The sequence below is a fragment of the Trachinotus anak genome, unplaced genomic scaffold (genome assembly GCF_046630095.1).
Source record: "Trachinotus anak isolate AG129_WGS33_773 ecotype Australia unplaced genomic scaffold, CSIRO_AGI_Tana_v1 ptg000032l, whole genome shotgun sequence".
NCBI classification, from domain to species: domain Eukaryota; kingdom Metazoa; phylum Chordata; class Actinopteri; order Carangiformes; family Carangidae; genus Trachinotus; species Trachinotus anak.
Window position 1 is genome coordinate 24,386,649 of NW_027273883.1, and position 23,107 is coordinate 24,409,755.

General features: G+C 41.3%; 2 protein-coding genes across 3 annotated transcripts; both read left to right on the forward strand.

Annotated features, from left to right (window-relative positions):
• Positions 1-899: 899 nt before the first annotated feature.
• On the forward strand, positions 900-14,218 carry LOC139613714 (matrilin-2-like). The gene is made up of 15 exons (XM_071470537.1): positions 900-1,082; positions 3,335-3,491; positions 3,616-4,188; positions 4,297-4,419; positions 5,750-5,872; positions 6,852-6,974; positions 7,192-7,314; positions 7,907-8,029; positions 8,836-8,958; positions 10,120-10,242; positions 10,833-10,955; positions 11,043-11,453; positions 11,582-11,734; positions 12,475-12,567; positions 13,956-14,218. Exons 2-15 carry the CDS (start codon positions 3,365-3,367, stop codon positions 14,009-14,011), a joined length of 2,397 nt encoding a protein of 798 aa, XP_071326638.1. The 5' UTR covers positions 900-1,082; positions 3,335-3,364; the 3' UTR covers positions 14,012-14,218.
• A 314-nt stretch (positions 14,219-14,532) lies between these two features.
• Positions 14,533-22,691, forward strand: LOC139612904 (skin secretory protein xP2-like). Of its 2 annotated transcripts, none has more exons than XM_071469051.1 (4): positions 14,533-14,895; positions 18,081-19,295; positions 21,023-21,088; positions 21,366-22,691. In XM_071469051.1, exons 1-3 carry the CDS (start codon positions 14,808-14,810, stop codon positions 21,064-21,066), a joined length of 1,347 nt encoding a protein of 448 aa, XP_071325152.1. In that variant the 5' UTR covers positions 14,533-14,807; the 3' UTR covers positions 21,067-21,088; positions 21,366-22,691. The 2 variants fall into 2 exon arrangements, with proteins under 2 accessions (XP_071325152.1, XP_071325153.1); XM_071469052.1 differs by having other exon boundaries at positions 14,659-14,895; positions 18,084-19,295.
• Positions 22,692-23,107: the final 416 nt, after the last annotated feature.

A 23,107-nucleotide genomic window follows, 5' to 3' on the forward strand; every position in this document is an offset into this window, starting at 1 on the left:
AATTCTCACAACTCATCACAAATGATTGAGTAGGAACATGTGATTGTTTCTGCCACTGCCACTGACTCTGTCCTCTACCCTGCCCCTGGAAACTGTTTGTAAGAGGTGTATAAATGGGTTCATTGTGTGGCGGGCAGGTACCACCAGAGTGGTTAGAATTGACTGTACTGACTGGGTCTTTCCATAACCTGCTGCCTCACAGCTCCTTGACCGGGGATACAGGAAGTTCATCCAAGCATCACTTGTAAAATTACAATACAGTTCTTTCACAGTGGCTAAGAACTGTCAGACTGCAAGACTTCAAACATGTTAACCCTCAGATACCCCAGTTTTACAACAGTGGATTCTCATAATTTTATGAATGGTCAACATGATCTAACACAAATGCGGATACTCATCTTTTAAAGGTTATTTAAGCCTTTACACCGAGTAGAAACAATGTAGAAATAATGCTTTTTTCCACTCATGTTCGAAAAACAAACAAAACATAAGCCAAACCCAATGAATTTTATACAAACTTGCAAAAAAGATTAAATCATCATTGCATGTTTGTTTTGTTTTTTTACACACTTTAAACCTATACCTAAAGGATGTCAAAAATCTCTGAATTTAATGCCTCCAATGTCCCCGGATCTGAAACCAAAAGGGACAAAACACTTAAATTAAGTAACTTAACATTTAACATTTAACATTCTTCAATGTAAGAACAAAGCTCGGAGCCTCCACTTAGATATTAATATGAAATGTTTTAAGCAATTTAATCAGGGGTTCAGTCCCAGCTGTCTGTCAGAATCTGAACGTGAAGGAAATCCACAGTGACTGTTTTACCAATAGACGGAGCTGAACAAGAGGCGCCCCCGTGGTTCAAGTCAGAGAGGGAGTAAACAGAGAGTGGATGGAGTAAAGAGAAGAGCAATGAAAGAGCCTGCACACACAAAAAGACAGGGCTGGGGTTTATGCATATTTACAGTTTGGAGCTACTGCACAGATTTTTCCTGCTGGAACTCCTCTTGACTCAGTCCTGGGATTTCTTGAGAAACTTTTATTGCAGGAACTGAGAAATTGTTAGTTTTCATACAAAGGTAAGAAGCTTGATTTATTTTCCTGAAAGCATGAGTCTTTGAGTGAGCTTGAATGAATTTGGTTGCTGACTTTACTTGCATATTTGCAATATCTTCTTAAAAGACATAATACCTTTTCTTTAGCCTTTTATAAAACATGGTGAGAAGAGGAGTCACCAGCTGTCATCTGCTCTGTAATTACTTCAGATATAGTTTAGGAAATATCTTACTTTCCATCTCTGCATCATGAAAAGTCATCACAGTGAATGTGAAAAACAGATCAGGTCCCATAAAACACATGGTACACGCTGTTTTTGTATTCCATAGTAAATAGACCGCCTTGGCTTTAACTCATGAGGAAATGTGAGAGGGTTTGCTCTGTGAAACACACCAACCATTTCAGTCTCACACACAACTGACAACAGTGGAATTACTGTAATTGTTCATACTTATTTTATAGAAAATGTAAAGGATGATTTCATGTTTCTATGACGTATCTGTTGTTTGTCATGATCACTCTTCATCATAGGTTTAATGTTTTGAAAGATGTTGTTTTCCAGCTGGTATACATATAAAATGAACCTGAGACATGCCAGTGAAGGACAGATACTGTCAAACTGTAGCATGTGTGTCTGTGGCACTGCACACTTGTTGTACTGACTGATAGTCATTAATGAAGAAAACACTGTCAGACCTGTCTGTGGCTGAGAGACATCAAACACATGTGAGGTCAAAGGTCAAAAGCTCTGTGTGGGATGCAACAGGGATATGTGACCCCTGCAGGTCTCAGGTCAGCAGCTACCATATACATATCCGTGCGGGACTGTTCATGAGCCAGAGCGGCAAACAGACTGAGCTCTGAGTCGGTGTCGTCACTCTGGATGGAGCTGATGGAGCTGTTCAGAACTCCATCTAGAAATCCAGAAATTCTGGTAGCCTACATGTTGCCTCAGAACTCCTCCTGTAAGACTAACGCCACGTCCTTCTGGTTCTGAACATGGATCTGTTCACTATCTGTCAAAGACAGGTTTCAGACAGCAGCACAGCCTGTAGTCAGTCTGAATACGACAGAATGGCTCTCCTGGGGACTGGATAGGGAAACAGTCTGTAGCATTTGTAGTAAATCACTTTACACCACCTATGTAGCAAAACATCCAGAAACCTTCGCATATGGAGTTTTGTTGACTTCATTTGACGGCACATGGGAAAACATGACCCTGCTGTGTAGCTCAGTCTTGTTCAGAAACACAACCCAGGGTGGAACGCTGCTTTAAATTAAGACATAAATATGATATATAATATATATAAATATAATATCATGTCTGAAATTGGCCTTTTCCTTTGGCTTTCCAAGTCCTGTCCTGTGTGTAATACAACTATACACACTAAAACATGAAATCTGAAGCTGGGCAGGTCAAATATACAAGAGGTGAAAGTTCTCCCTATTTATATCCCTCTTCATCATTAACTTATATGCAGTACTTCACTAGTCTACTTCCTGACAGTCACTATATTTGTTTCCTACACATCGAGGTTCCTGTATGGTTATTTGTTCCTCTCATAATTAGAAACGATACCTCAAACAATAGCTAATAGATTTCAGTGAAATCTGGTGCTCAGTTAGATTATAGGTATGTGAAAAGGAACACTACAAACAGTAATATAGTTTAATGGTGTAGTTTTGTTGTATGAATAAACTGATTGAATAAAATGAAAAAAGTGTTTATACTGTGGAGTTAGTCATGACCCTTTAAGATGTTTAGCCATTTGAATCACAAAACAGGTTTTTCTAACATTACACCTGCAACCACATGAAATATTTGGACTAACACCAAATTAGTTTATTTGATAATTTGACATAAGTTGTGTAGGACTCAAATAATGCATTTGCAAAACTACTCTGAGTGATCCTGCACAGTTTTATGGCATTTCACGGTAATGCAATTATTCAGCAACGTAAATGACTGATGCAATAAATCAATAGTTATGAGTCTGTTAATCTTCCTAAGCTTCCCAGACAGAGTTGAAGTGTTATCCTATTCCATCACCCAGTCCACAGGATTGCCTGTCACTGTGTATATTTCAATGCAGATTAGGATCCAGATGCAGTTTGGAAAAAATTATAGGATAAAACACATTTTCTTGTTTTTGGCGATTTCCTTCCTGCCTTGTTGCAGTTTTGTACTCTTCCATTCAGGCCTGTGCTCTGTTTGCACTATGTTCTGACTGTTTTCTACCAGCTCTTGTTTCTGTGACTTTATCTGTCTATACAGTAAAAGCTGCAGTTGTCATCTCCTGTCAGAATGAGGATCCTGGCCCTTGGCCTCTTCTGCCTGATGTGTTGTGATGCAGCTCAACTGGACAGACGCCGTCCTAGACCCATCAGAACAAGAAGGCAAAATGAGACCACTGTCCCAATCAAAGCAGAGGGTAAGTGTTGTTTTTTTTAATCAGCTGCATTTTTGTCAGTCAAAAAGGTCCTACAAATCCAGTTTAGATTATGGATAAAATTTGGTTCCCTGTTCACAAACTACCACCGTGTCTTTCATCACAGAGAACCCTTGCAAAGCCATCCCGCTGGATTTCGTCTTTGTCATCGACAGCTCCAGAAGCATTCGTCCTAACGACTACCAGAAGGTCAAGACCTTCATCATCAACCTGATTCAGTTCCTCAAGATTGGCCCTGATGCCACACGGGTTGGTCTGCTCCAGTATGGCAGCGTGGTCCAGCCTGAGTTCTCCCTTAAGACCTACACCAATAAGGCTGAGGTAGAGCAGGCGGTGAGGAACATGGAGCACCTCGCCACAGGCACCATGACCGGTCTGGCCATCCAGTACACCATGGAGACTGCCTTCACAGAGGAGGAGGGCGCACGACCAGCAAACCTACACATCCCAAGAATTGCCATGATTGTGACTGATGGGAGGCCTCAGGATATGGTGGAGGTGGTTGCGGCTCAGGCGAGGCAGGCTGGCATCCAGATCTTTGCTATCGGCGTGGGCAGGGTTGATATGAACACCCTGAAGGCCATAGGCAGCGAGCCACACTCGGAGCACGTGCACCTGGTGGCCAACTTCAGCCAGATAGAAACCCTCATCTCTGTGTTCCAGTCCAAACTGTGTGGAGGTGATGAATCCCATGCTCTTTTTATTCCTGTATCCCTCTTTATTTATGCAAACGTGTGTTTCTGTTGGCTTGAGTCTGTGTGTTGGTGTTTGTCCCTGCATGTGTTAGGTTCAGAGATGTGTGAGGTTGTGGACCATCAGTGCCAACAGATCTGTGTGAGCAGCCCTGCTTCGTACAGGTGCAAGTGCAAGAAAGGCTTCACCCTCAACCCTGATGGCAAGACATGTAAAGGTGAAGGAACTCTTTTTTTCTGATCTATTCTTTTTTTTTTATTTAAAAGTGGTTTAAAGTCTTTTTTTTCTTTTTGCATTTGCACTGTGTGGTGGCAAAAATGTTTTACCTTGTTCAATAATTGAAAAAGAAGATCTGCACGCGTCAGCTGTCTTTCTTGAGTTTAATAAACATTCATGAATGGAGTCACACAAACACAACCGAACAGTAGTACAGTCAGTGAGTGAGTGGCCTGAGGATGTTACCCAGGGCCACAGTCTTATAGTTCCAAAAACACATTCCACAAAGACAAAATACGATACTCTCTCACGGGATTGTCTCTGTGCTGAGTCTTCACCTGCTTGCCTCTCCCCCAACGCAATGTATGAACAACACACTTATCACAACGAGAAGGGCAAAGACATCCACATATATTGTCTACATGTGTTCTTCATCAGTTCACACAGAGGTCTTTCACACAATCATAAAGGATGTACAAAGGTTAGGTTAAAAAACTTCATTAGAACTATCCACACAGTCATTGGTTACACAGTTTTGAATAGGCACACATGAGTTATACCAAAATTTCCCATTACAACTGTCATCATCCTTCAAGGCTGTTCAGTGCAAACACACTCTTCTTTTTACAAAAACAGATTCACTTTCTTGGACAAAAGTGAGAAAGGATGAAAAAGAGAGTAGGAAAATTACAAGCACCTTTGTATCCTCACTCTAAATTTATTCAGACATGGTAGCAGAGACAGTGAAGGTCTCCTGTCTGTACTTTAAAGCCTGTAAAATCAATGGATAACATGACATGACAAGAAGTCGCTTGCAGTGAAAACCTAGAGAGAATTATCTCCCAGCTCTGCAATTCCCTTCAGCTTTACAGAGTTTCAATGTCCTCCAGTTAATTGTTTTGATTTTCTCACCCACAACTTTACTGTTTAGCTTCACTCTCACAGTTCCCATCAACTACACTTTTGGCTGCAGCAGGTCGGCAACACAAAAGCTCTAAAAACACATCGTACACTGGATGTACAAACCACTCTCTCAGAAGTGGAGGAGACCAAAACAGAGCTGACAGGAGAGTGAATTATACAGATTTATCTTCATCCAGTGGATGCAAACTCACAACAAATGCTAATACTGTTCTATATCTGCTGGATGTGTAAATAAGCATCTCTTTGCTAACAAGTTAGCCATATCAGCTTAACCAGTGGTAAATAATACATCAGCGTTGTGTTTAGAGTTTGTTTTGGTCGACAAAACTATCAGTTATTGCAGGTTTAATTCCGCTAATTCTACGGTAAATGACAGTTTAATCTCTCTCCATGTTGTTGCTCTGTAGCTGAGGATGTGTGTGCTGAGGTGGATCATGGCTGTGCACACATCTGCGCCAACCTGCCCGATGGCTACGAGTGTCGCTGCCGGCCGGGGTATCAACTCACCATAGACCTGAAGACATGCAACAGTAAAAATACATGTCGTACTTTACCGGGGACTCGTCTCTTTCTTCATCATCTGCAGTGGCCTTAACCTCTGCCTTCCTCTTTTTTTTCAAATTAACCTGAACAAAAATGTTGCTTTAATATTCTCAGCTGCACCCTACTTCAGTGTATATCTCCCTTGAACTAGTCCAAATGAGAATTTCTAATATTGACAACACAAACACTAAGGTGCAGACTAGTGGAAGATTTAATGCCAGTCTATCAAATTGAAACACGTTGGACCCGTCTCCTTCAGTGCACCATGATGTTCTCTGCAGGTAATAATTATATCTTGGCTCCATCAGCGAGTGGTGCGAGCTTGTCTCTGGTCTCCATCAGTCAATAAATCATCATAAATATACATAAAAGTACAACAATCTTTTTAGAATAGTTTTTGTGGTATTATTTACTCTTAGTTGATACTGGACAACATCTTGATGAAGGCAAAATAGCCAATAAAGTATTTGGTGAACAACAACGTGTGTAATTTTGATGGACCTACAATCCAAACGAGAGCCAGCATTCCTCCTGCTTGTGATGTCCCTCCACCCACGGCTGGAAAACGTCCCTCCTGCTCCTCTGGTGGATGTTAACTGAAATTAAGAGGGGGAGATTTCCTGCAGGAAGTGTGCTTTTGCAATCACCAGAGCAGCTGGTGAAATGTGGAGGTGTATCCAGGGTGTGATAGTTTCACCATGTGAAAACAAAAATGACTGTTTGATCTTTCCTGTCTTGTGCTCACAGCTCTGCACCTTTTTAAGAGTGATCATTGGTTCTGAGTGAAAGAATGATACATTTCTCTCCGAAAGACTCTTTTGTCTTTTTTGTGTTTGTACTGTATTCACTATGTGTTTAGCTGACAGTCCTTATTCATGCAAAAAAAAAAAAAATCAGTTGTAATAATGTTCTATTAATTGCAGCAGCAGTACAGGAAGCAGAGTAACTGAGATTCCTCTCCCTCAGAAATAGACTTCTGTGACCTGGGAAACCACGGCTGTGAGCATGACTGTGTCACCGTTCCTGAGTCCTACATCTGCAGGTGTAAAAAGGGCTACGTCCTCAACCTGGATGGCAAGACCTGCAGCAGTAAGTGACTGAAAACACCGTCACTCTACAGCGTCAGCTGAGCAAAGAGGAGCAGGTCGACACTCACATACATCCACAATTACTGGGAGCAGAGGAATACTAAACAGGACAAACATCAAATGAAGTCTGGCCACATTCATCTGCTGCTGCTCATGAATAGCATTAACAAAGCAACAATCTCTCTGCTCTTTTCTGTTTTACATCTAATGTCACCCAGAGATTGATCACTGTGCTGATGGCACCCACGGGTGTGAACAGGAGTTTATAAATACAGAAGACTCCTGTGTATGCAAATGCAGAAAAGGCCTCACACTCAGGCCTGATGGGAAAACTTGCAAAAGTAAGTGTCAAATGGTTTTTTTGACTTCATTGCTGTTATTTCAAAATAGAAGTTTTAGGATTTTTTTACTCTATTAGAGCAAGACAACACCTCAAACAACAATTTGTTTTTAATTTACACCATGTGTAATGCTCTATACATTCATATGTATTGTAAATGTCCTACTAACCTACTTTGCATACAGGATTTTTTTTCTGAATGTTAATGCAACTAGAATATTCACAAGTGCATATGAGGAAATGTGATTAATTGATGACTCTTGCAAAGACTTGCCTCAGATGTTCTTACAGACCAGTTTGGAGGCTGTACATGAAAACAGGATAGAATAATATGGAAGAATAGGAATAATAGAAGAAAGGAGGAGTTCATTCTCTGGAATATACGATACAGGTTCCTAATAGTTTTCTGTCCATGAGATTTTGATATTTCCAATGCACAAATGAAAATCTTGGCCTGTGTAACTCAACAGTTACCCAGGTTTTCTCATCCTGATAAACTGACAGCTCCCTGCAGGGACTGATTCATCGATTCATGTTTTAAACAAAGCAACAATCTCTCTGCTCTTTTCTGTTTTACATCTAATGTCACCCAGAGATTGATCACTGTGCTGATGGCACCCATGGGTGTGAACAGGAGTTTATAAATACTGAAGACTCCTGTGTGTGCAAATGCAGAAAAGGCTTCACACTCAGGCCTGATGGGAAAACTTGCAAAGGTAAGTGTCAAATACTTTTTTGACTTCATTGCTGTTATTTCAAAAATGAACTTTTAGAGCAAAACAACACTAAACCAGTGATTCTCAAACGTTTCCATGTCAAGGAGCCCTAAAATGATATAGATTAAAAAACAGACCCTCATCTTATAAGATTTTAAATTTTAGATGTTTAATTGGAGAAATTGTTAGAAATCCATGACCACAATAGTCATACATTCTGTCATTTTACAGTGTCAAATTACAGTGAAAAAATAATTGATTCCCCGTTTTGCTGGGGGCCCTTAGTCACCCCTGGAAGGACCCCTGAGGGTTCTCAGACCCCACTTTGAAAACCACCGCTTGAGAAATAATGTTTTTAATTTACACCATGTGTAATGCTCCATACATTCATATCTATTATAGATACACAGGATTTCTACAGTTTGTCTTTGTAGTGGAGCAGAAGTGCAGCATTGATACAGCTATAATATTAACAAGTGGAAACGAGGAAATATGATTAATTGATGACTCTTGAAAAGACTTGCATCAGATGTTCTCAGAGTTTGGTGGCTGTACATGAAAAGTGGTCATGCTGATGTCCAAGGCTCAAGAATATTCAGCTGTCTGGAGTCAGATTTCCTGTTTGTACTCACTGATACAATAGAAAAATAGGAAGAATAGCTCAGCAGTTATATTAGTTGTCTAAGTAATCTTTCCTTAATCCCAACAAACTGACAGCTCCCTGCAGAGACTGATTCATTGATTCAGAGCATTAACAAAGCAATAATCTCTCTGCTCTTTTCTGTTTTACATCTAATGTCACCCAGAGATTGATCACTGTGCTGATGGCACCCACGGGTGTGAACAGGAGTTTATAAGTACTGAAGACTCCTGTGTGTGCAAATGCAGAAAAGGCTTCACACTCAGGCCTGATGGGAAAACTTGCAAAAGTAAGTGTCCAGTGCTTCTCTCCTTTTATTGCTGCCAGTTCAATGAAGAGAGAACACTTTTCATCAACCCTTATGTCACAGTGAAGTTATTGATTTACATCATATGTAATATCTGTTGTAGATGTCATTGGACCTATGTTTCTGCTACAGGACTGTCAGAGGGTTGTGGCTGAGTCCAACATGACTGCAAATATGTTAAAATGAAATGTAATAATTAGTTGATGGCTCTTTTGAATAAAAGGTTCATCTTACTTCAGATGTTGTGACACTATGAAGTTTTAAAGTGGGTCATGATCAGTTATAAGCCTCAACATCTGTCAGGGGTTAAATATTCTTCTTTTCTGGTCTCGGATACACCTGAAAAATATTGTCAGAATGAAACACTGACTTCCATGCTAATTAGGAAAAATAATTATATTTTAGAAATATAGATGTAACTTTGCATGAACAACAAAACATTTGTAAAAAGTATTACCAGCCACAAGACGCTGCAAAGTTGTTTTTATTTTACACATAACAACATGAAGATAAATGTTATAGATGTTGAATAAATGTACAAGTTGAAACTCCATGGATATGGATCTATTCAGTAAATATACAAATTAAAATTTGGCTTTATGATAGAACATGACATTGCAGAAAGTCACCAAAAACATAATGATTCATCATTTGGGGACAAAGATAGACTAGGCCAAGGGATGTTAAGATATCTTAACTTTGAACCAAAGTTCTGGCGGCACATAAACAGACTGAAAAAAAAGCCCGATGCATCATGATTATAATAACAAAAGACCCAATATTTAAATGTGGGAAGTGTTTGCTGTTCTGTCACAAAAAGACAGATGCAACACACCATCACCATCTTTCTCTGCTAAAATGATTCATTACAAAGCTCAACCACTGTGCCCTTGATGTAGAGATGTAAACAGGAGGTTGAAAACACAGCTGACTCATGCAAGCGTAGGAGTAGAACAGGCTCAGATGTAAATGGAAAACGAGAGAGATGCCATTCATCTGTTTTTGACTGATGTAATTAAGCTGCAGGCTTGATGCATTGAAGCACCACAGGTGATAAGTCCTTTGCAAAGGTCATACAGGGAAGCAGAAATGAGTTATTTCATCTTCTCAGCACTTACCTCTTAACCTGACTGTTTGCTGCAGAGACTGATCACTGTGCTGATGGGAATCATGGCTGTGAACAGGACTTCATGAGCACAGAAGATTCATGTGTGTGTAAATGCAGAGAAGGATACACACTCCAACCTGATCGCAAAACATGTCAGAGTGAGTCCATTCACTATACTGCATGTTATATGGATATTCAGCTGCAATGTCATCAGACACTACCAAGTAGAATTATCTCGGGTTGTGAAACAGAGAGGCCTGACTTCAGTCTGCACATTACAGTCAGAAAAGACAGAGATGATATTTGTGTGAGGAGATCAGCAGGTTTTCAGATGCTGCTGTGACTGTCCCTCTCCCTGTTACAGTATCTGCATGTTACATCATTTTGAATGAATTCTGACCCGGATGGGAGGTCAGTGTTAATCCCAGTGCTCACAAAAAAAAAAGTCCCTCCCCCCAGACTTAGGCAGTATTCTATGTTCACCATGATGAAGCGCTCATATCTTCAGATATTTGTAACTGTGCTCTGTGTGTTTGTGGCCTCTTTCCTGTAGAATAAGCATCTCTTGGTTAATAACACTGATGACAGGACAGAGGACTTACAATATCTTACAACAGGGAAACAAAGCTTCCATTTAAAAAATAACAATTTTAATGATTACAACAACATAATTTCTCCATGTTTTACAAATGTTTCACAATGTCAGATAAATCATTTAAGAACACAGCACTAATCCTGGTCTCTGTAGGTCTGGACCTGTGTCAGACAGTGGACCATGGCTGTGAGCATCAGTGTGTCAGCACCACTGACTCCTACATCTGCAGATGTTTTGAGGGATTTATGTTGGCTGAAGATGGGAAGAGCTGTAAAAGTATGATCTTTGAATTCTTTATAGACCATTTCCTTCAATCTTACACTTATATAAAGATAAATAAAACCTGTTTTTAATGCCTGGCAGAGCCAGAGTGTGGCGACGGAGTCATGGATCTGGTTTTTGTGATTGACGGCTCTAAAAGTCTGGGCCCTGCCAACTTTGAGCTCGTCAAACAGTTTGTAAACGGCATTGTGGACTCACTGGACATTTCCAAGACAGGCACGCACGTTGGCCTTCTTCAGTACTCCACCAAGGTCCGCACAGAGTTCACCCTGGGCCAGTTCACCACAGCGCAGGGTGTCAAACAGGCCGTGAGCCGGATGCAGTACATGGGGAGAGGTTCTATGACTGGCTCAGCCTTACGTCACATGTTTCAGTTCAGCTTTTCAGCCAAGGAAGGCGGCAGACCAAACATCCCACGTGTCAGCGTTGTGTTCACCGATGGAAGATCACAGGACGACGTTTCTGAATGGGCTAATAGAGCAAAGAACTCTGGTACACTTTTCATGATCTAGCCCAGCCATCCACATTGTGGCCTGACAATTTGTTGCATTACAAATTTTGATTAAATTAACTTTACTTTTGCAGTTTTCTGTCCTCACCTTGTTTTCCTCTACCTTCAGGGATCAGCATGTATGTCTTGGGTATTGGCAAAGCCATTGAACAGGAGCTGCGAGAAATAGCCTCAGAGCCTGATGAGAAGCATCTTTATTACGCTGAGGATTTTGAAAAAATGGAAGAAATTGCAAACAAGCTCAAATCCAGGATATGTAAAGGTTCTTCACTCACTCTGTCACCAGAAAAACACAACACAAAGTTGTTTTAAGTCCTTGAAAATCTAGAATATCAGAGCAGTGCTAATTCATCTGAAGCTCAGTCGTCTTGAAAATAAAATGGAGCATCACTGCCACCTACTGCTGCTGTCATGATCACTGATTTATACGGTGGCCCAGAGAGCGCAACGCACTGCAACTTAAGACAACACATGTAAACATACAAAACACAAACACATTCAGAAAACATCTTCATCAATTTGATTGTTCCGTGCTTTGTGAGTTTTGAAGTTAGAAATGTTGCACATGGATGTATTAGAATACATTTATCCATGCAAGTGTGTCCCATTTGGGTATTTGCAGTGTGTTTGTGTATTTGGTTGTGTTGTGAGTATTTGCAGCACGTGTTAAACTGAGGAAGACGTTTTCTGATTTGTTTACATTTTGTCTATTTGCATGTGTTTTCTTAAGCTGCAGTGTGTTGAGCTCCGAGGGCCACCGTAGATTCAAACAACTGTTTTATTTTTTTAAGCAGCTGCATTGTGCCATTCTCCATATCATACAACGCATTAGCCTTTTCTCCTCTGTAATCATGTGCACTCCTGACTGTGTATCACCCATATACACTGGGACAGGGAGGGACACCCACAGGGAGAGATTTAAAAAGACAGGGGGAGGAAAGGGTGAGAGTGAGAGGGTGAGAGAAGATAAAACAGCTCATCTTGTTTCTTCTTTCCCCACAGACAAACCATCTGATGCCAACATGTGTCGGTGTGAGAACGTGATCATGTTTCAAAACCAGGTCAGTGAGAAGCTGAGGAACCTGGGGCAGATTAATATCCTTCTCTGAATATCTGTCGGCTCCACAGTTACTCTAACATTCACTCTGGTTTATTGTCACTGAGCAGCTCTGTCTATGCTAAATTTATGAATCATAGAAGAGCAGGGGAGATGATTCGATGCCTGTGGTTACAGTTTTAAGTCCGGGTATGTGTTTTGAAAGGATGTTTTACTAATATTGGAGAAACAGCCAGCAGTGCTTATGAATACAAAAACGATCCATGTGTATTTGTGTGCTGTGTTGTGTGTTTTACACACACTGGAAAATAATCCAGTATGTAACTGCGATGGATTGTTAGGTCCCATACAGGTTCAGTCAAAGGTCAGACCCTGTTTAATGATGTGTCTTCTGTCTTGTGATGACACATGTTGTGAGGAAGCAGTCAGCAAACCAAGTCAGGAACAAAACACACAGTGCAGTTTGGATTTTATTGACCCAAATTTCACTGTCAATGTCAAACATATGACTCTAACTCTAACACATTTAACAGGGTAAGATAATGCTGCTCTTTATAAACTGAGCTACAGGGTTCAGCAATGAACACACTGAAATGAAATAATAATATCAACATTTGCTGTAAATGACTTCTCAGATCCTTACTCATTTAAAACAGAGTTCATACTGAACCCCCCCCCCCCCCCCCCCCCCCCCCCCCTCCAAAAAAAAAAAAACAAAAAAAAAAAAACAGGTCCCATATCCATGCCATCAGTAGCTCACAGGGGTTAAATATCATAACATAATATAACACAGACAGAGCAGCAGAGAGCTCTTCAGACCATCAGAGCAAAGTGAGAAATATCCACAAATCTGTTATTGTCATTTATTCCCATGATGCTCCTCTGACATCGTGCGCACACAGGCAGGTGTGTGAGTGAGTTACTGTGGTTACGCTGTCACTGTGTCTCTGGTTTTTACAGGTTTTTAGATTTGTCTGCCTTTACAGAAATCATGAATGTGAGAGTGCCTCAATTTTGTAAAATGATATCACTGAAATCTATTGATATAATTCTACATTTTTATTATATCAAAAATTACAGTGATTAAATTAAAACCTTGGAGTAAGTTGAGTTACATTCAACCACCAGAGGAGTCAGCTTACATCAGAACACAAGTAAAAAAAAACATGAAGTCAGTTTGATGTATGTATGACATGCTTTATCTTATCATCTATTGATAAATCTATGGTAATATCACATGGTTTGGGGAAGCACACCTCGGAGACATGGGACTGAGGCCTTGCACATTTATAGGCACGTACAAACTGTCAATTTCTGGAGTTGGGAAAAACCTTTTTTCAAACTGTTGTGGTTATCTGAACACAAATGTCCTAACCTGCTAGCATGTGTTTTCATGTGGATCCACATCTTTCCTTAACATGCCTACTTGAAGCCATGTCAAAGAAGCTGGAGACACTCGAGAGTCAACTTGTGCACAAATAAAAGACTGAGACTTGTCCATATGTCTAACCTGCAGCGAGGATCCCTTTAATCCTGCTCAACCAACTATGCAAATGTAATGCTTTCTACGGAAGCTATTTATACACTATTGTATGCAACACGATGTATTCAGTGTGTTTTTGTAATGTTCTTTGTTATGTAATGCAAAGTCAAATAAATTCATTTTTGAACAGGAAACTGAGAAATAAACACTGCTCGTCATGTTTCATCAGGTTTTGAGGTGGTCTTGAAAGGAGATATTGACACTATTTCACTGTTAAGTCACAAAAAACAAAGAATTTCATTCAAGCTGTTCAGTCAGTATCCAACAACACACCTTCACTGATGCCACAAAAATAGAGGCAGCAGAGAAAAGATGAACAGTTCATGTGCTACTCTGAACATTGCCACAAGGTGGTGGCTCTCCTCCAGAGGGGACACTCCTCTATAAAGGGGAGGACACACACTTCATGCACACGTGTGCCTCCTCCTCCTGTATGAATAGAGTGACTGTGAGCAGGAAGCAGTCAAGGAACATTCAGCTGTAGTGGCTGCACTGCCTGGCTGTATGCTCACAACAGATAGTTGTCTGGGGCAAGAGGGCAGCAGGCCATGCATGCACACACAAACTGGGAGATAATGGTGCCCAGCTTCTCCTAGGAACTAGAGAGAGCTCAGCTGTCCATGTTTTCACTGCTAGGCACTGTCTGTTTTTGCTAAAAGCGCGCACTGGGACTCGTGTTTGCTCCTCAATAGGTTCCACTTTTTTTTTGTGTGCATCTCAGCTCTTTGGTCAAACATGGGTTGCTCCTCATCCAGTGCACAGACTGTGGATCAAGAGAAAAGACCAGGCACAAAGCCAGAGGAGAGCAATGGAGATACAGTAGGTGAGTACTGATCACCTTTGTACAGTCTAAATGTTTAAAAGTGTCATTTATCTTTATCCTCTGTGTGCTTTTAGCTGGTGAGTAAGTACGAAATATGATATATCCATTTTCTCAAGTTATGTGCAGTAGGTGCTCTGTCACTTTCTGAGTCAAGTCTTGCTGAGGGGTGTGTGACTGCTGCTGGCAGGTCTGGTACACTGTGTGCTTTTTCAGTTACTCTGCTTCACAGCACACTGCAGAGGAGAGAATTATTCATGTTGAGCCATTTTCTCATCAATGCACAGAAGAGGTTGGCATTTATTATTTATTTATTTATTTTTTTTCATGACATCCTCTGACAAAAAAAAAAACAAAAAACTGTGAACTGCACAGAATGATTTAGTGATGAAATAAGACCTGAGGAGGAGCTGACTTGTATGGTCATGTTGTCTCCTCGACCTCATTCCATAAAACACTTTGGAGATTTAGATTAATCTAGACTGGGAGAATTCATGCAGGACTGAAAGCAGCTCCTACAGTAGCACTGTGTGAAAATCAGCTGGGAGTGTTCAGCAGTCAATTTGCAGCCTGAGGCAAGAGCTGCAACCCAACCTGTTTACTGCCGTTTACTCTGCAGTGATCTGATTTGAGACTTTAAATGTTTTCACTCACACCTATTTTCACTCACACCTATTTTCTGTAAGATCAAAAAGATGAGATCTAGCAGACAGTGTGCATCTGCTTCATGCTTCCAAAGTTTGCCTACAGAAAAAAAACAGTCAAAAAGTAAGTCACTTAGATTATCATCTGTGTATGCAAGATAAGGAGTGCTTGAAATTTGCTCCAGGAATTTACGGCTGTCACACACAATAGATGCAGGATAACAAAGGCAAAAGAGGAGAGGCTAAAAGATTCAGATGTTTTCAGGGTACTCTGAAATTCCTCAGCAAAGTCTGGCCTGGGACAGTTTTGCATTTTAACGTGCTGCAATCATGCTGTGTGGGTAATCATTTTGGTTTGTGTGGCTTTACATTCGTTCTCTGTGTTTAAGCCTGTGCAGTCGCCCACCAGGAGGCCTGACACAGGCCATGATTGTTTATTCATAGGTTCAACACCCAACTGGCACATGGCTGTGTCATGCAAGGCACAGCTGCATGTACAGTATGTTCTCACTGCACCCCCCCCACACCCCCTCCACCCCCTTCCCCACCCCCCTCCCCACCCCATAGACACGACATGACAGTTAATACCCTTGTTAGAAGTGTTTCCTTTTTCATTTAATTCGTGTAGTAATTAAAGATTTGATTTGAATAAGGAAAAGATGTAGCCTATAGTTTTTGAGAAAGTAGTCTAGACAAATGTTATGAAGTTATTATTCTTGGCATAGTTTCCTCTACAGCATTTCCATCTTCCACTATGTCACTGTGATGTTTGTGTTGGGACATTGTCTCTCCTGCCAGCCAGCTGTGGTCACCTGGAGAAGCTCGAGTCTCTTTCCAGGCACTTACATCACCACAAGAAAACCGCTTATTGTAGTCTTCTCTAAAAGTGGCTGAATGGGTGTTTAAACCATACAGTGTACAGTCTGTTTAACAAACCAACTGTGTGCCATCCAAGTCACCACTGGTCCCATCCCCTGTCCGGGCCCCTTCTCTCCCCTCCCCCCTCTTGTGCTTCTGGCCAGCCATGCCACTGTTTTGACTGGGATCTCTGTCATCTTTGGCTGCTAAATCATGTTGACACACAAGCCATGCATGTCTGGGGACGTTGTCTCTGTCTCGACCCAAACACAGCAGCTCTGGCCCAGTGTTCAGACAACAGCTTTCTATCCTGTGTGATATCTGGTGTGGTTACAGAACAGGAGACTGATGGAGAACACGTTGGAAACCTTTTAAAGACAGTCAAAAACTGAACAAGGTTTTAAAAGTTGTTTAAACCACCTCTACTTAAACATTTCTACAGTTTTCACTTTCATACTCAGTTCATATTTCACTCCACCTAAATACTCCTCTGTGTTGTGTGTTCTTCCACTGGCTCATTTTCGTGCGAGTTGCCAGGCCGTCACATTCCCTTCCACCCATCACTCAGCTCTTTTTACTCGTTCCGACAGACAAATAAAATCAGGGAGCTGCAACCGTCCACCCATTCAGGGTTTCTGGTTTGTCTCATTTGTGAACAATGTCCACTCAGTTATCCGTAAAATGATAATACACATCAAAAGCTTCTGTTAGGTTCTTGCAATTCTTGTAACTGAGATGTGCGCTGACATTTGAGTTAAAGTATCAAGTCAACTATTGTTCCTCATCTACTATAATTTTTTTCCCAAGCCTCGTTCACACACACACCTATAAGAACGGGCATCAGGGAATAAGAACAAAAGTATTGTCCTCTCTCCAAAGGCAGCAAAGCCAAGGTCATGAGTATTTTATTTCCTTTGAGAGTGACTTACATGTCCTCAGGGCTTCAGACAAACACAGGTTTCAATAAATTGTATTTTCAGCCACGGAAATGAAAGGATGTTTTCCTCAGCACACACGCTCTGTGCGCCCCTTATTGCTTATTTCCTATCTCCTGCATTCCAGGTTGAGTCAATATTCATGGGGTTAGGGGGTTATAGTAATCCACATCAATAAATCATTGTCCATGTGCACATCAAATGTATTGTTTACAATGTGTTTAATTCAATTTTTAATTCTATAAATGTATGATTTTAACAGATTTTCAGGACCGTAACCTTGATTGTTCCCCTTTCTGTAAGTCACTTTGGATAAAAGCGTCTGCTAAATGACTAAAATGACTCAATGATCTATATTTTTGAAATCAGTTTAGAAAAAGAAATGCAAAGTATTTATTCGAGAAAGGACCATACAGGAACAAACATGACACCCTGCAATATATCACTTCATTCTTAGATAACTGTATTTCTTAGTTGGTTTATATGGTATGAAATCTGATGCTTTGATGACAAATGTGGTTATTTGTTGAATAAATCATTCAGGTCAGTAGACTGGGTCAAGAAATATGCGGACCCCCCACCAAGTTTCCAACTACTTTAAAGGTGTAACCTTCCCGAAGCTGGGTGTTGTCATGTGTTACAGATTAACAGGACACCACCAGCTGCTGAAAGGACTGATGAAGATTGATTAGTGTCACATGGTTGTCAGTTGTTAATCCTGATCAGGCTTTTGTTGTCCCTGTGTTGACAGCAGTCAGAAATGGTATCATCGCTGAAGATGCACAAACCATCGAGGACCAGATGCAGCTGCCTGTGCAGACTGCCTTACCAGATGATCTTCAACCAGGAGCTGATGATGAGACAGAGGCCGTGTTAGTGGCCCTGGAGGCCCAGGAGGATCTTGGCTCTGGAGAGGACCTTCTGGCTGCTCCTGAGCCGCAGCCAGAACCTGCTGCCCCTGAAGAGCCAGCTCCAGAGGCTCCAGCTGCTGCTCCAGCTGAAGTGTCTGCTGAACCCGAGGCTGCTGTAGTGGTGGTGGAGGCTCTGCCCCCTGTGGAGGAAGTTGGCCCTGTAGAAACTGTTGTAGCTGAGGCCACGTCTGAAGCTGAGGCTACAGTAGAGGCCCCTGTTGTTGAATCTGTTGTGGCAGTGCAGGCAGAGGCCCCTGCTGTTGTTGAGGAGGTTACTGCTGCGCCAGCTGAGGCCTCTCCTGAAGTTGCCCCCCCTGCTGTTGAACCAGTTATATCTGAGCCAGCAGAGACCCCAGTGGTTGTGGAAGAGGCCGTAACTGTGCCTGCTGAGGCTCCTGCAGAAGTGGCTGCTCCTGTGGAGGCAGAGGCTCCAGCTGTCAGTGTGCCGCCAGAGACCGTTTCAGCAACACCAGCCGAATCCTCAGAACCATGTGAGATTTCAGCACCGGCACCAAGTGAGGCTGCGGCACCAGGTGAAGCTGTAGTACCAGAGGAGGCTTCAGCACCAAGTGAGGCTGCAGCACCAGGTGAAGCTGTAGTACCAGAGGAGGCCTCAGCACCAGGTGAATCCTCGGCACCTGTGGAGGCTGCAGAGCCTGTAATAGATACTCAGATTGCTGCAGCAACTATTCCAGAGATGCCTGCATTATCTCCGGCTACAGCTGAGGAAAAGGCTGAGACTCAGCCTGCTGCTGAAGATGCCACAGAGCCTCCTGCAGCCCCTGCTGAGACGGCCCCACCAGTAGAGGCACCCTGCCCCACAGCGGCCGCCCCCGCTGTGGCTCCACAAGCTGAATCAGCTGCTGCCGAGCCGGTCCAGATGGCAGAGGCTTCAGCATCCACAGCGGCTGTTTCAGAGACCCCTGCGGAAGTAGCCCCAGAAGCATCACCAGCAACTGAGACCATGGTAGACAATACAGCCCCGGCAGAGGCTCCTGTGGTTGAGCCCACCTCAGCACCAGCACCTGCTGCTGACCCAGCCCCTGAACCCAAAGGTATGAAACACTCAAGATTACTTTTAACCCCCATTTAATCCTCCTACAGAAAAATAATCCCAGAACAGAATCTCTATTTAGAAATGTATTTAGCCGTTTAAAGCAGACTTTCTTCATATTCTATACATGACAGTTGACAAACCACAATGCTATTATCTCCCACCATTAATGAATGATGCGTGACACCAATAGGATTCCCGTGGATGATGGCTGCCTTTGTTAAGGAGTGTTCTGTATGTCTTCAGGGAGGTTCCAACAGGTTTTTGGTGAACTGTTTCCCTGACAAACCTGTCATGCCAACTCTGATGTTTAGGTGTCATGGCTCATTTTAATCTGCTTGTTAAAGCATGAATTACAAATTCTGACAGCTTTTGGGTGGAGGTCAAACTGTGCAGCTGAAGTATTTTGGAAATCTATGCAAACATGCGTTAGGCACTGGGAATGCGCAAACAAGTAGGTGAGAGGGGAGTAAAAGGGAAAAGGTGAGCAAAGACAGACTCAGTGATGTGCAGCAGATAGATAAGAAGATCCTGTTCACTTCTAGGTAAACAATTAATAGTCCTTTACATGTCCAAACAGCTGATCAATCTTCTTGCCACAACCAAAGAAAGACAGTTTTACAACATCACCCCCTCAGAGGTACTGCCATTGGTTACTAAGCAGGTTTCCAACACATATGTGATTAGCAACACCAAACTCTAAATAAATCATTCAACTATCCTCATACAATCCGTCCTGTGATTGTTTGGCACTGACAGGATGCACTTGACATTGTTGGGCTGAACTGCTAACGCAGTGTGAGGCACAGAAAGCAGCCATACACACTCTGGGTAGCTCGTCTTGAGTGTGTCGATTATAGCAGGAACATATTGTCAGCACAACAGCTCCAGTCATGCAACACTCACTCATTGTGCTCTATTGTGACCTGCCCACAGACTGATCATGCTCTGCAACCTTGAATTACAAAAGACAATTTAGACACTATACAGGACGGAGTGGATTCCAGTGATCAGGCAAAATTTGGGAGTAAAAAAAAAAAAAAAACAGGGCTCATTTGAAGAGAAATTCAGCTGATTATTAAAACATTACTCTGCAAGATTCTGACATATTTCATCATCTGCATTTATTTATTTCATTTATAACTTGGAAAGATTTGCTCAGTGAAATGAGCCACTATTCACCATATACATTTTCACATTTTTATAGCATATGTTAACTCACCAAATGTACCTCCACTTATCAGTTGTCTTGTGTTAGAGGCAGCACTCATGGTTCTCAGTTCAGCCTGCACCCCACTCTTGTCTGTCAGGGAACATGTTGTACTTTCAGGGCAGAGACGCCCCTCCAGGCAGCACGTGTGGAGGACTGGTCTGGTGTGAAGAGACCTTGCATAACTTTTATGAGAATTTCTCTCTGGAGGCTATGCTGTGTGAAACTCAGAGCAATTACCATATAGTACAATGTGTATATGTGTGTGTGTGTGAGAGAGAGTGAGAATGTTGAAAGGGCAGGTCAATCTCTAGTAAACCAGTTCAGCAGAACCAGATGTGGTTAAGGAGGAATGTTAGCTCCTCACTACTCCTCTGTGGGCACTTACGTCTTCGTTTTGATGATGGTGAAGTCAAATGTCAAACAGCTTGATGTGCCATCAGCATGAAAGACGAGGGTGTGACTTGTGTTGCATGAAAATGTGAGTATTGATTTCCTCTTTTTGCGTGTGTGTGCAGTGGTGCCTGTTACAGAAGCCTCTCAGGATACAGAGACCAACTAAACCAAAAACGAGGACTGAGTAGGTAAGAGCACAACCACAAACCACACTAAATCCAGTGCAAATACTGTAGGATCAGACTCAATTACTGACTTTTGGAGAGGAACCATTGCAAGCACTGGAACCCAGTCCCATTATTTTTCTGTTTAATGTGTTTAAAAGTATTTGATATCTGTTAAGTCTGACAAATCTACTGCAATTGAGACACTAAATTCAGTGTAATATTTGAATATGAATACTAAGACCTGCATGTCAGATGTTTCAAGATTGTCTGTTCTTCCTCTTCTCTCATTCTCTTTCAGGTGGAATGAAGAAATCTACCAACATAATGACAACTCCTAAAACTACAAATGCAACAAGTACTGGAAGAAAAACATGACAAAGTGACCAAACAAAAGCTACATTTACAGTATTGTCTCATCAGCTCTCACCAAACCAAATCACACCAGATACATTAATATACAAGGTGCCTTAATAACTTTTCTTGTAGGAAAGATCAGGATTTTTCCTACATTTGTAAATATAAACCTTTTATGATGAGTTTTCCTACTGAGACCAGGAAGTGCCTGGAGCCACATGTGGGCTTTTGTATGCAACGTGCTATGAAAACACTTAGGACGGGTTACATGAGACAAGAAGGTGCAATACTCTGTGAAATCTGTGAACTCTCACTTTAGAGATTGTTAACTCATCAGTGACTAGAGTGGCAGTGTGTTGAAGTGTAGAGAAGGATGCTTACAGTAAATCCTTGACCTTTTAAAGTAGCTGCTTCTGAGGAATACAAGCCAAACACAACTGTGAATACAACTATGCAAAGAGATTGAGGTGACATCAAACTGTATGAGAATATATGAAACTCACTTAAAAAAAATCACAGATTTAATTTTTAATAAAGATTTCTGAAATGTATATTCTGCCATAAATCCAGACTTTGATTGGTTTTTTCACATTCTTTAATTGCTGCCTTTCTAATGAGGTATAATAGGAATGACAGTACTAAGTGTTGAGTGTACAGTGTAATACTGATAAACACTACTGTAAAAAATTACTTTATTGCTTTGCATTTGAAAAATCATGAATAAAATAAAGGTTGTGTTGGGAAATAAAAATGCATACAGATGACTGGATGCATGTGCAAAACATTAGTGACATCATGAATCACTGCCAGGTTGAGGATGCGGATGATCTGAGTACTGACATGTCATCTTGCTGTTTCATGGAGCCATGTTTTTTGCAGCTGTACTTTACCTGGCAGATGTTCATTAAAGTATCTTCCTGAAAATAAGGGCATTTACACCTACATTTAAATGCATCATGTGGCCTGGCAACAATGATGTTACATGCACATTGGTTTTGCTTTGAGTGAATTACATACATGTGTAGCACAGTAAGAGATCACCTAGTGGACATGATATTGAAATTCTACATTAATTCTACAAGCTGTGTTAAAAAGAGTCAAGGTCTTAGAAAATGATTTTAACTGCATAAGATGTGAATGGGAACAAAAATCTGTTTTGATGTCTGATGTCTTTTTTTTCTCCATCTGTTTCTTTCTCTGTAATATATTCATTCTCTGTTCTATGATTCTGCTAACCTTTTAGTGTACAGAATAAAGTTCTACTCACTAATACGTATGCCATTTTAATTGAAATTGGACTGTGTTTCATTGTTTGTGCTTTAAATACACCATTACATGTTTTATACTTAAAGAAACACCACAAACACAGACACTTATCAGTAGCCATTTCATTATCCTAATGCACAGGACTGACCTTTAAAAGAGTTCTGTTTTTCATCATAGGCCTTTTTAATATGAAATATTAACATAACTGATATATTAATTTTAGAAACTGGGAAAGTGGCCACTGCAATTCAAATTAGTGATATTATGGCACAGTATGTGCCAGACTCGACCACGTCATTTAAATTAATACTTTGCATAAAAGCTGCCTCAGCTTCTTTTTCCTATATTTAACACAATGCAAAACATTTTACACACTGTACCATATGCAGACATTATGTACATATAGTTATTCTGTTTAAT

Bases quoted from the DNA above. Each gene is read 5' to 3' on its own strand.
- LOC139612904 (XM_071469051.1), top strand. From the start codon at position 14,808: ATGGGTTGCTCCTCATCCAGTGCACAGACTGTGGATCAAGAGAAAAGA. The intron at 14,896-18,080 runs GTGAGTACTGAT...CTGTGTTGACAG, and splicing joins GAGCAATGGAGATACAGTAG to CAGTCAGAAATGGTATCATC. The intron at 19,296-21,022 runs GTATGAAACACT...GTGTGTGTGCAG, and splicing joins CCCAGCCCCTGAACCCAAAG to TGGTGCCTGTTACAGAAGCC.
- LOC139613714 (XM_071470537.1), top strand. From the start codon at position 3,365: ATGAGGATCCTGGCCCTTGGCCTCTTCTGCCTGATGTGTTGTGATGCA. The intron at 3,492-3,615 runs GTAAGTGTTGTT...CTTTCATCACAG, and splicing joins TGTCCCAATCAAAGCAGAGG to AGAACCCTTGCAAAGCCATC. The intron at 12,568-13,955 runs ATATCCTTCTCT...TAACATGCCTAC, and splicing joins GAGGAACCTGGGGCAGATTA to TTGAAGCCATGTCAAAGAAG.